The sequence below is a fragment of the Carassius carassius genome, chromosome 13 (assembly GCF_963082965.1).
Source record: "Carassius carassius chromosome 13, fCarCar2.1, whole genome shotgun sequence".
NCBI lineage: Eukaryota > Metazoa > Chordata > Actinopteri > Cypriniformes > Cyprinidae > Carassius > Carassius carassius.
In genome coordinates, this window is record NC_081767.1 from 14,473,399 (window position 1) to 14,490,165 (window position 16,767).

Genomic DNA, 16,767 nt, shown 5'->3' on the forward strand with positions numbered 1-16,767 from the left:
AATTAATTTGAATTATTTTTATACATTTCCCTTTTGAGCTAATTTGCAATAGGATTCAGTTTACGGTATTTATTCATTTCTGTGGTGTCCACTGGACAACAACAAATTCATTGGTGTTAAGGCTATTATGTGGTAGATTATCAAGGCACACATGATCAAGAGTAACAATTATAGATGTAATCTAGGCTTGTAACATTCGCTATGTTACGGTTATGAGACCTACCAGCATCAGTAGCGTCACTTCACTGCCATTCACAAATCTCCTGTGGCGTGTCTGTTGTGTGCATAATTCTTAATCTCTGAAGTAGCAGGTCATAACATGAGGAATCAACACATCTTTGGGAGGACTGAGATAAGCTGTGATGTTGTTGCTTAACTGACCAACGCAGCACATTTCAAGTCAAACATGACATCAACAACCAATGCCATTACCTATTAAAACATTTCAGTATTTTTTTATTTAACATTATATTTTTTTTATCTTAGTATTTGTGAAAATGAGTATGATTATTTTGTTACAATTGCTGCATCAATGTTAATATTCTTTTTAATATGCCAATTAATATTCAGCAAGCTTTCTTCAAGTCTTTATTACTTCATTAAAAGTTTACTTTAAAATATTTTATAATTTTTTTTTAAAGTAAAATGATCTCCAACCTAAACTACAAAGATCACAAGCTAATGCTAGTGGTTTCTGATGACAATATGCTGTTTTTGTGGATCATAAACATTTTAAACTTAAATATAAAGTTTTGTAAATGTCCCCCATTCTTTAAAATTAATTTAATTAATAAATAAAACCTCTTTATGCAGATCAGACAAAATAAATAAATAAATATGTCATCATTATTTTAATAAGAGTAAATTCACACTTTACACAACAATTTATATTGAAACATATTCACAAAGTATCTTTATTGATGCAAAACCAATTTTTACTTTTCTGTAAGAATCTTTAGGTTAATCTGAAATTGCACTCTTCTTGGGCAGCCCATCAGCTCCTAACAAATGATGGTTTGGATCCTTCACCACACATGGCCCAGGACCAGCCTAAAATACATAATGCAGCAATTATGGTAAACAGGTTGTACATAAAACTTTCTTTCCTGACACAGAATTCAAAATAGTCAGCATTGGGCAAGTTTCTTCCAAAATGAAATACATTCTATATATTACTAGTTACGGTCTTTTGAAAGTAATGAGTTATATTACAATATTACTGTCTCTGAATTGTAATGCGTTACACTACTTTACTTTCACAAAATTTACACAGAATTTGACTAGGCATTCTAAAATTCTAAAATGTAGTTTATTACTGCTGAGTATACATACAGTGGAGGATGATGTGGTACAGTAGGTCTACTATAGCATAAAAATATAAAAGAATATTTAGATACCGGTATGTAGGTCTACATTAAAGTTATGTTGTAGTTTAGGTTAAACACAGATAAGCACAAACTGCGTTATTAAATTCAGAAATAATACTGGTAAATAAAACAGAATATTATAATGTACAAATAATAAACACAATAGCTAGCCTATAGGCTATTTTGAAACAGTATTCAGAGCAAAACAAAAATGAAAAATATAAGTTGCTAAGCCAGCCAAAACAAATTTAAGCAAATGGCGCAGTTCTCACGCAGCCTACCTTTCTCATTCAGCACGAATCCAATTAAATGTTTCCATATTCGAATAATTTGAATGCCAAACTATTATATATTATGTAAACCAGGCTTTGTACTTAACATGCTTTCCAAAAAAAAAAAAAACATCCTCTTCACATGAAAAAAAAGAAAATCCTATTATTCTCACACGAAAAAGAACAAAGAACAAAATCTGTAACAGATGAATGGCACGGATTGTACCGCAGACTATTAAATTAACCAGCAGCCTATAGCTATATGTTTGGTTGATTGTTTTATTCTGATAATGAACAGACTGCAATATTGCATGTGTGTTTGTGAGGCGCTGGATGGCGAGATCGAACAGCAATTTTTTTTTTTTAAATAAAAAAAGATGTCTTTTTTTCATTTTGTTAATCGGTTAATTAAGTCAAATATATTCATTGTACATGCATTCATACCAAAAATGTTCAAACAATAAATGCCATTTTGGCACTTTTTGATGTGGTGACAGATTGCTGTATAAATGCCTCAGTTCAAATGGCAGCGCGATCATGTCTTCCACTTTACTACTAGCTTTAATGCAAAATAAACATGTATGCCTCAGGTAATCGCTCAATCAGTATAAACCGATACAAATACTGTTCAGTTTCTTGCACAGACAGATCGTTTTGTGTCTTTGTACATAAATGTATCATCACAAGCTGCAGGGTTGAATTTGGTTTTGTTTGTGCATGTTTTTATTGTTTTACTGTATGTTTTAGTCATGGATTTCCATTAACCTCCATTATAAGACTGACAGACTCAATGGTTTGTGTTAAAAATCTTTGTTTGTGTTCTAATGAAGAAACAAAGTCACCTACATCTTAGGTGCCCTGGGGGTAAATAGATGAACATAAAATTTTTGGGTGTGGCTTTGTGCAGCTTGTCAGGGAAAAATGGCTCTGTGTAGTAAATGCTGCTCCATGTGAAAGCATGCACGTGATGGAGATTTACCGTGCAGCCCTAATATACTGTCTATTTCAATAACAAATAGAATTTTTATGATTTTGAAGTTAATTTAAAAACTGCATTATGTGCATATATATTTTTTCAATTGAGAGTTACTTGTTATTTAAAAATAAATATTAATTAAATTTAAGTTTGGGCTCTGTTGTTAACTGTAACCTTATAGTAGGTCTAATGTAAAAGGGCTCACTGTAGTTTAGAGCATATAAACCGAGGTAGAATTTAATCCTTAAGAAAATTAGAATTATAACTGAATTTATATTAAAAAAGAGCACTTTGTTCAGTAAACCAGTGTTTAATTATTATTATTTTTTCTGCTGTAACGAAACTGTACCGAACCGTGACATCAAAACCGAGGTAAGTACCGAACCATCATGTTTGTGTACCATTACACTCCCAATAGACTGATTTAATAAAAAACAGATTGTTATTTTTAGTTTAACTTAATTTCTGTTGCTTGTTCGCACTTTTCCACTGCTTTCTCTTTCTTCTCCGACCCTGCAGGTCTCTCCATTAGCTTAGTGTTAGTGGCAGTCCAGGTGTTTATTCAGTTACTCGTGCTATTTCTTGATGTTGAGAGTTGTGTCACACATATATTGCATTGACTATGCTTTTTTGTCTTTTTCTCTGATGAACTGAAAGTAATGGGAGTGTGTCTGTCTAACAAATGTAGAATCCGTCTCTGCAGTCATTTCAAATTTCAATTCATCGAATTCCAGCAACAGGAAATGGTCCCACTTTATATAAAGTGGCCTTAACTGACATTTACTTACATAAAAAAAAAAAAATTGTACTTATTGTGTTCATATTGTATTGATAAACACTTTTGCTGCTTATTGAGGTGGGAAACAGGTAAGGTTAGGGACAAGTTTGGTGGTATGGGCAGGTTTAAGGGTGGGTTAAGGTGTAAGGGATGGGTCAACAGTGTTATTATAAATGTAATTATGAAATTAATGACAGATGTAATTACATGCTTGTATTTTTTAAATATAAGTACAATATAAAAACATGTATGTACACATTAAGTGCATTGTACCAAATTATTAATTTAAATGTAAGTACATAGTAGTTAAGGCCACTTAATATAAAGGGGGAGAAATACATTTCTGTAGTATCGTTACTTTTGAAGCGCGTCACTCCCAACACTGAAAATAGGGTATACAATACAGAACAAGATGATGACATATGAATGTGCTTTACAGTTAATGAAATACACATAGCAGCCATTTTCAGACAATTACCTTGGTGCTGATTATATAGCGTATAGCCTTGGGTGTGGGCTCCATATTAATGTCTCTCTTTAACTCCTCAGAAAGGTCAGCTGAACAAACAGGAAGACCTTTGACAAACCTGCAAATTAAAATTTAGAGTTAGGATCATAACATGACGTGCCTGTGCTCTGTGAGAGCTGCAAAATTAGTTTTTAAATTAAAACTAACAGCAGGCCTGATTTCTAACTTACTCCTCTCCATTGACTTCTGGGGGAAAGAAATGACGGACCACCTGTACAAACTCTGGCAAGTGGTCTTGCAAGGTGTAAATAACAGCGTTAGGACCAGCATCAAAGGTGTATGCCACCTGAAACAATTCAAATGGTGCAAATACATCAATCCATTTACATCAAAGCATAATAGTATGCTATACGATTTAAGAAAGAGACAGAATAGACTTAGTATTCAATACAGATGCAACGATGTATCAGCTGCCAATATTAATCAACAAATTTTAATCAATTTGAATTATTAATTGCATAAAGACACCGATTTATTTATTAATGTCTGCTGCATAAGCCATAATTTTTCTTTGGGTAAAACAATTAAATACTTGCCAAAGCAAAATGAAATGTGTACAAAATATATGCAGGGCTTGGCAATAAGGACTGCCTGATGACCTAAGCGTAAATGGTGGTTGGTACTAGGGGTGTGACGGTACAGATATTGGTACTGAACGGTTCACAGGGCAAATTCCAAATGGAAGTGATCATCCCTATCCCCTTGGAGTAGGGACTTTGCTGATGGACATCAGCATAAAAAATAAAATAAAAATGATAATAAAACAAAACAAAATAATAATAATCATGCTGTATTGTCATGGGAACATACATGCTTTTATATTGTACTTATATTTAAAAAATACAAGCATGTAATTACATCTGTAATTAATTTCATAATTACATTTCTAATAATACTGTTGACCCATCCCTTGCACCAGGGATAGGCAACTTCAGTCCTGGAGGGCCACTGTCCTGCAGAGTTTAGCTCCAACCCAAATTAAACACACCTGAACAAGGTAATCAGTGTTTTTGGGATTACTAGAGTTGAGTTTTTATGAGGCCTGAAGCTAAACTCTGCAGGATAGTGGCCCTCCAGGACCGGAGTTGCCTATCCCTGCCTTACACCTTAACCCACCCTTAAACCTGCCCATACCACCAAACTTGTCCCTAACCTTACCTGTTTCCCACATAGTACAATTGTACTTTTTTTTTTTTTATGTAAGTACATGTCAGTTAAGGCCACTTTATATAAAGTGGGACCATTTCCTGTTGCTGGAATTCAATGAATTGAAAATCAACAAAACCAGTCTTAAGTCACTGGGGTATATTTGTAGCCAAAAAATACATTGTATGGAGTCAAAATTATTGATTTTTCATTAATGCCAAAAATCCTTAGGATATTAAGTAAAGATCATGTTCCATGAAGAAATTTTGCAAATGTCCTACACTAAATATATCAAAACTTCATTTTTGATGAAAAATGAATTGCTAAGAACTAGGGGTTTCCCCGACTAAGGATTTTCATAATCGGAATTTTAGAATCTTGCCGATATTCGACTGATAGTCGAATCATATGTTTGGTGGGCGGGGCAAAATACATTAACAAGAGTCAAGTCAGACATTCGACTTACATCATTACCGATGTTAACACAGGGAAAATTTGTAACGAACACCTTGCAGTTATAAACGGTAAATAATGTTTTATATTTTGATTAACAGATAGCTAACACTTAACGTCAACGAAACTATGACAATTATAGTGCTCTCATTATAACGTTAGCCTAAAACGTTAGCAGTTAATGTTCTGCATTTCTGTTTTGAGCTGCGTGCGCTGAAGATGACCATTAGAGTGAAGCATTTGATAGCAAGTTTTTAATCAATGGGATTCAACTCATAATTTCACATAGAATACACTTCGTTATTTATACAACATAACGTTAAAGGTACAATTTGATATTTGCAGTAAAATATCCAAAAACCACTAGGCTAGTGTTATATATTTTGTCGAGCTGATTACTAACAATATCTCTAATGTTTTCAACTACTTGTAAATCATGAGAAAATTACCATTCTAAACAGTGACACGGGGCAGTGCAGTCACCTGTCAATGACGTTAGTTACCCTTTTTTACCGCCTTTACTGACGTAGAAACCACATGACAACAGTGTCGTGGACAAATGCGGAAGTAGTGTATAGTGTCCAGCAAACCACTAGCTCATTTCAAGCAGTTCCTTATTTACTTCTTCTTGCACGTTTTATGGTGGATTGTGTTACTTATTAATGCTCTGGGTGTCTGTCTCCCTGACTGCGGGTGTTGGACAGTGTTTTCTCTGCTTCCTGGCTGCTGGCCTTGCTGCTGCTGATCGTAGCTCCGTGTAGCTGTTTTTTCTCTAGAATCTTTATCTTACTATCACTCTGTTGTTTAAAGTGATAAAATATAACTTAATTTCCACCACATTTCTGATATTATCGATCAATCTTATCAGATTAATTTTGATCGTTCACTTTTATTTATTAGCTTGTCATTAACGTTTTCATTCATACCTATCGCTGTTTTCTTTTCTCCTCTCCTCTCCTCTCCTCTCTCTCGCTCCAGTTTTTCACAAGTTCATCAAACAACTGTGGTAAGGGTAAGAATATTTCATCAAGGACTGTGAGTAATGGCTTCTCCTGCTATTGTTATTTGCACCTCTTGCCACATGTACAGTTTATCTATATCTGTCAGCAATGAGGGATTCACATGTGATAAATGCAGGGAAATAGTTAGGCTGACAGAGAAGATTTCAGAATTAGAGACACGCTTCGAAACTTTAATTGAGGACAGTAAGAATATTAGGGCTCTAGATATGGCTTTGGATACGTCTAGCTCAGGGATTCCTGTACATTGTTCGGTTCGGGCAACAAAGCCCCTGCAGCAGGGCAACTGGGTGACAGTGACGCAGCATAGTCGTGGGTCAAAACACCGCTCTTCTATTCCGATCAAAACATTAAACAGGTTATCCCCATTCAGTGATGCACCCACTGAGAAACCTGATGAAAGTGCTCTAGTTATTGGTGATTCTATTGTATGGAACGTGAATATAGAGACACCAGCCACCATAGTCAAATGTTTACCAGGAGCCAGAGCACCTGACATCTTGGCAAATTTAAAAGTGCTGGCTAATGCTAAACGTAAATTCAGTAAAATTGTTATTCATGCCGGCGCTAATGATGTTCGACTTCGCCAGCCGGAGATCACTAAAAATAACATTAAAGAGGTGTGATAGTGTCCATCAGCAGTGATTGTTGTGGCTGCATGGTGTTATCAGTGTCCTTGTTGGACATGCCACCCACATGATGACACGGACCCGGTGTGCGTGTGGAATGTATTGACACAGACTGCTGAAGGATGATGGAGGGAGAAGTAGATATTGTCCTTAAGCACTCTAGCACCAAGTTTGTTTGGGTGGAGGCCATCCGGTTTAAACAGTTGTCTATGGCCCCAGAAAAGATTGAAGTTGTCGATAAAATTCACACCTTTTATACTGCAAGATCTTTGTAGCCATGTGTTCAGCCCAAGCATCCGTGAAAACATATTTGTTCCCCTTGCTTGGAGTGGTCCACTGATGAACGACTGAACTTTGAGTCTTTGAATTGTTTCAAAGAGTTCACTGAAGTCCTTCTTAAGGAGGCTGATCCGATCCATGTTTTATCACATTTGAGGATTCCTCACCCGCATTCATTAATGGTTCAAATCTGTTCTGAAGATGTATAGGGGGTGGTAGAAAACCAGTATTTACAAGCCTCTCATAGTCAAATCTGGGGCAGAGGAAGCTATGGCAGCAATACGAGAAACCCATGACAATCTGATGTCTCGTGTTCCTTTGGGTCTCGCTCCCTGTTTGTGCCCATCGATTAGTGTGGCTATCAGTTTCGGATTGTTCCTCTACACTTGGTATAAACTGTTGAGATTCAGAAGATTCATGGGACTCACCAGCTGTATGCTGGGGGGGTCCATTACGACTGCTGAGTGTTCCATATGTTTTGGAAGTCCAGCAAGTAACTTTGTTTCAAGAACCACAATCCTTTGCAGAAGTTTGCAGCAGTTCATGCCACAAGTAGATCCAACAGGAGGCATTTTCTCTCTCTTCTGTTTGAATGTGGGTGGGAATAAGGGTTTTTCTGTTTTTTCTTGCTCTGATCCTTGTTCTTGGAAAGGGGGTTATGGTTCGGTTGAAAGGCCTGGTAAAATTAAACTTTTGTTGGATGTCAGAAAAAATATAATAATTTTTATATAAAGATATGAATTTATAGTTATGAATAGAATAGGTCAAACACACAGAGAAGGCATAGTAAGACTTCTGAGTTGGAATGTGAGAGGCATGAATCTTCCAGTGAAAAGACTTGAGGTGTATACTCATATTAATAAATTGCATGCTGAAATTTTATTTCTACAGAAGACTCATATTAAACACACGAAAGGAACTTCTTAATCCTAGATGGGCAGCTCAAGGAGATCAGTCAATCTTCTCTACTAAATCAAAGGGAGTCACGATTATAGTAAAGAAGCAAGTACCATTCATACATAAACAGACTATATCTGATAAAAATGGAAGATATATATTTCTCTGTGGTGAAATAAATTTAGTTCCTATTACACTGGTTAACCTGTATGCTCCTGTGGGGACATGACCAGAACAAAGGCAGGGAGACGCTTGCTTGCAGTCAAAAAAAGTTTATTGACTCACATCTGACACTGGAGATATTAAAGTTGACCCTCCTCATGGAGGCCCCAACCAACACTCAACCCTGAGAGGCCAAGCATGCCCTTTTTAAACTCAAGGATCCAAACCATCCCAAATTATAGGAAAACCCACAAAAAGAAAAATCATATACACACACATAAACAGCCACATAAACTCAATTGAATATAAAGTTCAAAACAACATAAGATTAACATTACAAAAATACATTCAAAAACTGAACAATACATTTACATATACACACATTCAAAATAAACAATAAACGTTGACCCCCCTGCTTTGACTAGCCAGTAGACTATGCCTACATTACCCAGAATTCCATTTGATTGTATAAAATAGAAAACAAAAAGGCCGCACTTCCTCTTAAACCCTCATCCCCCAGAGGAAAAAAGGCAAGGAAATAAAACTGAAACTTTGAATAAATAACTACAAAAATAACCCTTTTTGGCGTCTCTTTTTCTTGAGCTAATGTGCACCTTAGACCAGAAAAATAAAGCCAAAAACAAACATTCATATCAATAATATAAACCAAACAAACATAAACCAAACAAAAACACAGGGCATAGCCCAAAGATTAAAGATGACTTATGACATCTTCCCCCTTCCCCAAGCTCTCGCAAGGTAAGCGAGAGAGAAAATCAGCGGTCACATTTTCCGACCCTGGCCGATGTCTTACAGTGAAATGGAGGGATTGCATTGACAAACTCCAACGAGTTACACGAGCATTGGTATCTTTCATTTTATCCATCCATTGCAGTGCTCGATGATCCGTTTCAACTAAAAAGTCTCGTCCCAAAATATAGTATTTGAAAGAATCAAGGGCCCATTTCAGTGCCAAACACTCCTTCTTAATAACGGAGTACCTTGTTTCCTGAGGATACAGTTTCCGACTCAATTAAGCCACAGGATGTAACTCTCCTCCCTGCTCGTTTCAAAACCGCTCCCAATCCTACTTCAGAAGCATCTGTCTGAAGCACAAACATTTTCTCAAAATCAGGACTACAAAGAACAGGATTAGTCAGTAAAGCATTCCTAACATCCTGGAAAGCTAGCCTGTCCCGTTCAGTCCACTGAATCTGATTTGGACTTGACTTCCGGGTCAGATCTGTTAATGGAGCCTAGTGGCAAAATGAGGTATAAACCTCCGATACCAGCCAGCTAGACCTAAAAAAAGATCACATCTGCTTTTTGGTACATGGAAGTGGGCAAGACTGAATAGCTGAGTACGTTCCCTTTCAATACTTCACTCATACTGCGTATGGGGAATGAATTCAACCATGCTGTGCCATGGTAGGGAACGACAAAAAACTTATCTTGAACACCTTGGGGTCCAGGGGATAAGTGAGAGAGCCTAAGCCGTCAAACCCTTAACGCTACACTGCTTAAGAGAGAGCTAGCTCCCTGCAGGTGGCATGATGATGGCGTCTGATAGAGGCCGTCGTATCAAACCGGAAGAACCCGAGCGTGCAAGGTCAGGAATGTCCAGGTTATAGAATCTGACAAAAGTGGACGGCGAGGACCAGCCAGCCGCCTCACAGATGTCCTTGATAGAGACACCACTAGACCAGGCCCAAGAAGAGGCCATCCCTCTAGTGGAGTGGGCTCTTACTCCTATGGGGCACTCAAGGCCCATGGAGGAGTAACATAAAGCGATAGCATTGACTATCCAACGCGAGAGGCGTTGCTTTGAGACCAAAGACTCATTGGTGCGGCCACCAAAGCAGACAAAAAGCTGGTCAGATTGCCTGAACGGCTGTGACCGCTCAATGTATATCCTCGAAGCCCTCACTGGGCAGAGTAAATCCAGCTCTCGCTCACCTGACAATGGAGGCAGAGCTGAGAGGGAATTTACCTGTGCTCTGAACGGAGTTGAGAGCACTTTAGGGACGTAGCCATGCCTGGGTTTTAAAATGACCTTTGAGTCACTGGGCCCAAACTCAAGGCATGCAGGGCATGAGGCTGTTACGACCCACTGATTGGCCAGCGATAGGAGCATGAAATGCTGTGATGGCTGCTACATACACCTTGTGCGTGGAAGGGGTGAGACCCTTGTCTAGACGCTCTTGGAGAAATGACAGTATCGGAGATACATCACACTCAACAGGGTCTTCGTTTCATGCTGAGCACCAGTCAATGAAGACTGGCCATTTCTGGGCGTAGAGGCGTCTTGTAGACGAGGCTCTCGCCTGAGCAATGGTGTGTAGCACGTCCCCTGGGAGGCATAGAGGCTTCCATCGAGGGACCATACGTGCAGAGCCCAGAGTTCTGGCTGGGGATGCCAGATTGTCCTGTTCACCTGAGAGAGGAGGTCCCGCCTCAGGGGAATCGGCCATGGGGCTTTCATGGAAAGCCTGAATAGCTCCGAGGACCAATCTTGGCTCCTCCAGAGTGGGGCCACCAGGAGGACTCTGTGCCTGTCTTCACTGTCTCGTATGATGACCTGAGGGATCAGAGCGATCGGGGGAAAAGCGTAAAGGAGGAGGCTGGGCCAGTCGTGGGCCAGCGCATCTGTGTCCTTCAAAAAGTTGGGCAATGAGAGTTGCTTTCTGAGGCGAAGAGGTCGACATCTGCCTTCCCGAAAATCTCCCAGATTTTGAGAACTGTCTGGGGATGGAGCATCCACTCGTCCGAAGGGACATTGCTCCGTGAAAGCATGTCTGCTCCCAGATTCGTCTTGCCAGGTATATGCGTCGCCTTGAGCGATCACAACCTGGGTAGTGCCCATTTCAAGAGGTGCTTTGCCAGTGCACAGAGGCAGCTGGACGAAATTTATGTAGGACACCACTGTCATGCTGTCTGACTGGACTAGGACGTGGCACCCTTTCAGGATCACCTGAAAGAATTGAAGGGCTCGTTCTACTGCCAGCAATTTCGAGACAGTTGATAGGGAGATGGCTCTCCTCGTGCGACCACGAGCCAAAGGCTGGTCTGCCCTTGCATAGAGCGCCCCAATCCAGGTTGGACGCATCTGTTGAGAGCACCATCTTTCTGGAAACCGCCTGTAGGGGTACCCCATGGCTGAACCAAACAAGGTTCATCCAAGGCTCCAGGGCTGCTAGACAGGCCTGGTTGACCCTGATGCGAAAGCGGCCGTGCCGCCAAGCATGAGGTGGGACCCGGAGTTTCAGCCAGTATTGCAGGGGCCGCATTCGTAGCAGGCCGAGCTGTAAAACTGGGGAGGTGGAGGCCATCAGCCCTAGCATCCTCTGAAAGAACTTCAGAGGGAAACAGGCTTTGTTCCTGACGGAGGCCGTGAGCTGCTGAAGTACCAGAGCGCGCTCTGGTGATATGACCGCCCTCATATGGACTGAGTCGAAAACCGCTCCCAGGAAAGTAATACGTTGGCTGGGGAGCAGTGAGCTCTTGGCAAAATTGACCCTGAGTCCTAGGAGCACAGGTTTGTGGTGGTCTAGCTCGGTTCGCTACAGTCGTCGAGATAGTTCAGAACGCGGTTTCCATCCGTCTCAGAGGGAAAAGCGCCTCGTTCATGCACTTCGTGAAAGTGCGGGGAGCTAGAGACAGCCCGAAGGGAAGAACTGTATATTGGTAAGCCACACCCTCGAATGCGAATCTCAAGAATCGTCTGTGATGGGGGGCTATCTGGATGTGAAAGTAAGCGTCTTTGAGGTCCAGCGAGAAGAACCAGTCCTCGGGGCAAACCTTCGTGAGGATCTGCTTCAATCTCAGCATCCTGAACTTCCGTTTCATGAAGGAGAGGTTCAGGAGCCTGAGGTCTAAGATGGGTCTGAGACCGCCATCTTTCTTGGGGACAAGGAAGTAACGGCTGTAGAACCCCGATCTGCTTTCTGAGGGAGGAACTATCTCTTATGGCTCCCTTCCTTAACAGTGTCATCACTTTGGTGCGGAGGACCTGAGCATCGTCCGGCTCTACCAAAGTGGTAATCACCCCACGGAAACGCGGGGGTCTTCGGGCGAACTGCAGTGAGTAGCCGTGTTTTATTATCCCCAAAACCCACTTGGACACTCCGGGGATGGCCTGCCAGGCCACAGCTCGCGTGACAAGAGGCTGGATAATGTTGGATGGCAGGCCGCAGAATAGGGGCCTGAACACTGACAAGTGTGGAAGAGGAAAACTGCTCTCTTTTTGAAAATGTGAAATATTTATTGCGTTCGCCATAATAATGGCGCTTTGCATGGACGCAACAACGGTGGGCCCAGTAGCAGGCAGTCGAGAGAGCTTCTGGGGTGGTCCGGCCACGGCGGGACTTTGCCCCTTCCTCTTTCTCCCCCAACGATCAGGAGGATTTAGAGGGCGTCGGGTCCAGCACAATTCTTTGCCGGGGGCCCTGACGTCTAGGCGGTTTAGCGCGCTTAACGGGGCGAGCTGGGTGCTGCTCCTTAGGGCATTGACTGTACTCACGGTCTGTGAACTTTGCTCCCAGGATTCCTTCAACAAAGAGACCCCTCACATCATGCCCATATATCAACTGAAAGGAAGAAAAACCTGTAGAGGCCTGAGGAACTTCTCTATATGCAAACAGTATGTAAGGTAACCACTGGTCCCAATCAGACCCTGTATCACAAACAAACTTACAGAGCATTTGAACAAGGGTTTGATTAAATGATTAAAGGGTTTGATGATCCAGAGACCATCAGTTTCTGGATGGTATGGGGTGGTCTTCAAACCTCTTATCCTCAGCAGTTGATAAACCTGCCTCAGTAATTTTGAGGTAAAATTAGTTCCTCGATCAGTTAATATCTCCTGGGGTAAACTCACCCTAGAAAAGAACTGCACCAAACAAAAAGCTACAGTTTTTGCCTTAATGTTTTTCAAAGGGAAAACCTCAGGATATCGGCTTGCATAGTCACAAATTACCAACATATATTTGTTACCTGCTTTGCTTTTCTCCACAGGGCCGACAATGTCCATGCCCAGCCATTGGAAAGGCACCTCAATTATTGGCAAAGGCATCAAAGGTGCTTTTGGGGGACCCTGAGGGGCAGTGCTCTGGCATTCTGGACACCTCTTACGGAATTCGGCTATATCTTTAGTCATGCCTGGCCAGAAAAAGTGTTTGCTAATTCGATAGTACATTTTACGGCGACCCAAATGACCAGCCCAGGGAACAGAATGCCCCAATTTCATGACCATGTAACATACATTCAAAGGGAGAACCATTTGTAGGGCATTTTGGGTCTTACGATACATAATACCATTCTCCAAGCAAAAAAAAAAGAACCCTTAAAGACAATATCTTTGCCTTGCTCTGCATTTTCAATCATTCTAACATAGATGGGACCAATTTCGGAAACGGTTTTCTGCAGTTCTGACAGATCAGTAGGGATCTACCACTCACAATTGAATTTTTCTAAACCTTCCCCATCTGTGACTTCTACCACTGTTCCCTGAAACCTGTCTAGCCTCTTCTCTCCTTTAGATTTCACAGGCTTCACTGGGTGCGTTAGAATCTCACAATCATAAAATGGAAGACATTTCAAAGGGTTTCCCTCATTCACCTCATGACTCTGCCTAAATTTGGCCCGGGTTAACACCAAATTGCAAGTACTACCTGGACACAATAAATCCATTAACACAGGACAGTCATGACCGATAATCACAGGATAGGGCAGTTTTGGAGCCAACCCCACTTTCATAAGATAAGATGTCTCATTAACCCCTAAATACACTTCAGTGGTCGGATAAGACCGTTCTTCACCATTCAACTTTTTACCATGACAGGGCAATCAATTTCCAAAGAACACTCAGATACAAGACCAGCTTCTACTAACGTTTGGGTGTATCTACTACAGCTATAACCTTTTAACCATTAAGTTTTACAGGAATGGTGACCTCACTGGGCATTGGAAAATTGGTAGGTTCAGGTATCATCATTCGGGGAACATAACAGACATTGGTAAGCTTTTTATTCAGGATTGGACACATGGGTTTTTTATGGCCAATCTGGCCACAACTATAACGCTTAATAGTCCCCCTTGTAGCTACGCTTGAAGTCTTCCACTGAGCATAACCCCAAGGTTCTGTCCTTCGCCTAGCTGCCACAAAGACATCAGCCAGCCTGGTGGCCTCCTCAGCAGAAGATGGATCATGCTCTTTAACCCTCTGGAGTCGATTAACGCGGATATGCGTTATGAGTCATTTTCTCCTGATAACCCCGAAAAGAACTTAAATTACACTTTCAGTTTTAATCATACAGATAAGAGCAATACATCACTCGAATCTGTAAAGGGTCTACTTTTTTTTGGATACAGACATAATAACAACAAAACTTTGTGCACTTATAAAATAAAGATAACAAACAAGGTGTGCTGTCTGCAGCCTTAGTCTGCGCTGATCTTCATTTACAAACACGTCATTAAAATGAACTGTAACTCCGTGAATACTCAACGAAGAGACATGAGAGAGATATCTATAGAAAGCGTGACATGTCTACTTTTAAACTAAACAAGTGCCGCCGAAAACAGATATTCTGTGATAAAGTAATCCATATGAAAACAACTCGATGTCCGTTTTTCACGTCTCCCTTCATTATATCTAATGTGACCACGCCCCTACGCTGAACGCGCTATTCAGATTCAAACTGAAGCGCGCGGCTTGAATACGCCCACAACAGAAGAAAAACCAGCGAGCGAGACTGTTCTTCAAGTTTTTATTTTACTGTTTGCTTCGCGATGAGAGAAATAAGACATAATTCACCAAAAAGATGCGATGTGGTTGAGGATTTGAGAAATGGATTTCCTCAGAAAAAAAAGAATGAAGCACTTTATTCAGCAGAGATCATAAACATGAGTAAGTCTCTTTTTATTTATTTATATACTTGTACTAGTTTTCACATATCGTGTAAACATTTTACTAGTTAGACTTTTTCCAAACTATAATTCCTGACTAAATGTATAATCAAGTGAAATATGATGAAGTTTCAATAACAATATACAATACTATACCATTCAAAAGCTTGATGTAAATAATATAAATGTAACAAATTAATGTAACTGTAACAAATGTAACAAAAAATGGTGTTCTTTTAATTTATCCCCCCTAAAAAACCTGAAAAATATTCTCAGCTCTTTTCAACATTAATAATAATAATAATAATAATAATAATGGTAATAATAATAATAACAATAAATGTTTTTTTTTGGTAGAAAATAAGATTGTTAAAAGGGTTTCTGAAGGATTGTGTGACTTGAGTAATGGTGCAAAAAATTAGTTTGAAAGTCAGCTTTGATTGTTCTAATAAACTGTTTAACTGCTCCCCCAAGTGGATATTAAATTATGTTGTGGGATAATTAAATATATTCTAAATAAACTACAAACATTAAATTATATAGATTTATTTTGTCCTCACATTCTTTCTTGTAACACCTCCCTCACAGTCGCACAGCTGACTGAATGGCTCATTATGCAGCTCATTATGCAGGCCTTTGTCTTCTCAGGTGTAAATCACAATGATATACATGATAGTTGACGCCTACTCGCATATGACTTTTACCAACAAAAAGTGTCTTAGAAAATTTAAATCAATATATTGTTTTTTGTAAGTGAGTAAACAAGATGATTTTCACATAATTTAGAAAGAAAAATTCTAGGCTACAAGCTCCAGTTCTCAAAAATCCTGGGAACCATTGTTCTTTATGTGTTTTTTTGCCTTATTCAAGTGTTTTAACATTTTTTGTTTTTCACTAACCACGCATAACATTTTTTTTCTCAAAAACACAATCATGTACATACATGCTGCTCACATATTATTATATCAAATATATTCGCCTAGCTTCCACAAAGACATCTGCCAGCCTGGTGGCCTCCTCAGCAGAAGATGGATCATGCTCTTTAATCCAGGTTTGCAGCTCAGGACACAGCATTCTCAAAAACTGCTCCAAAATGATAGTCTCTGCAACCTCATAGACGGTCTTTCCTGCCGGTTTCACCCACTTGTAAAACAAATCTTTCAACCGAACATACAGTTCTTTTGGAGTCTCTTCCATCAACACTTCCATGGTACGAAACCGTTGCAAGTAAGTCTAAGCATTGATAGAATATTTCCTCAATATTGCCTCTCTCACTTGCACATAGTCGGTCACTTCATCCACAGCCATCTCTACATCACGGGCCTTGCCAGTGAGCAGGGGAACTAGGCGAATG

The 16,767-nt window shown here is 40.0% G+C and overlaps 1 protein-coding gene across 5 annotated transcripts in view; it reads right to left on the reverse strand.

Moving 5' to 3' along the window:
- Positions 1 to 884: 884 nt before the first annotated feature.
- The window catches only part of mvda (mevalonate (diphospho) decarboxylase a), a 72,903-nt gene continuing 57,020 nt past the window's right edge, over positions 885 to 16,767 (reverse strand). For all 5 annotated transcript variants that reach the window (XM_059564788.1, XM_059564789.1, XM_059564790.1 and 2 more), the window contains 3 exons: positions 4,093 to 4,208; positions 3,872 to 3,980; positions 885 to 1,050 (listed from right to left, as the gene is read on the reverse strand). In XM_059564788.1, coding sequence (XP_059420771.1) covers positions 961 to 1,050; positions 3,872 to 3,980; positions 4,093 to 4,208 — 315 coding nt within the window. In that variant the 3' untranslated portion in view covers positions 885 to 960. The remainder of the gene's footprint in view (positions 1,051 to 3,871; positions 3,981 to 4,092; positions 4,209 to 16,767) is intronic.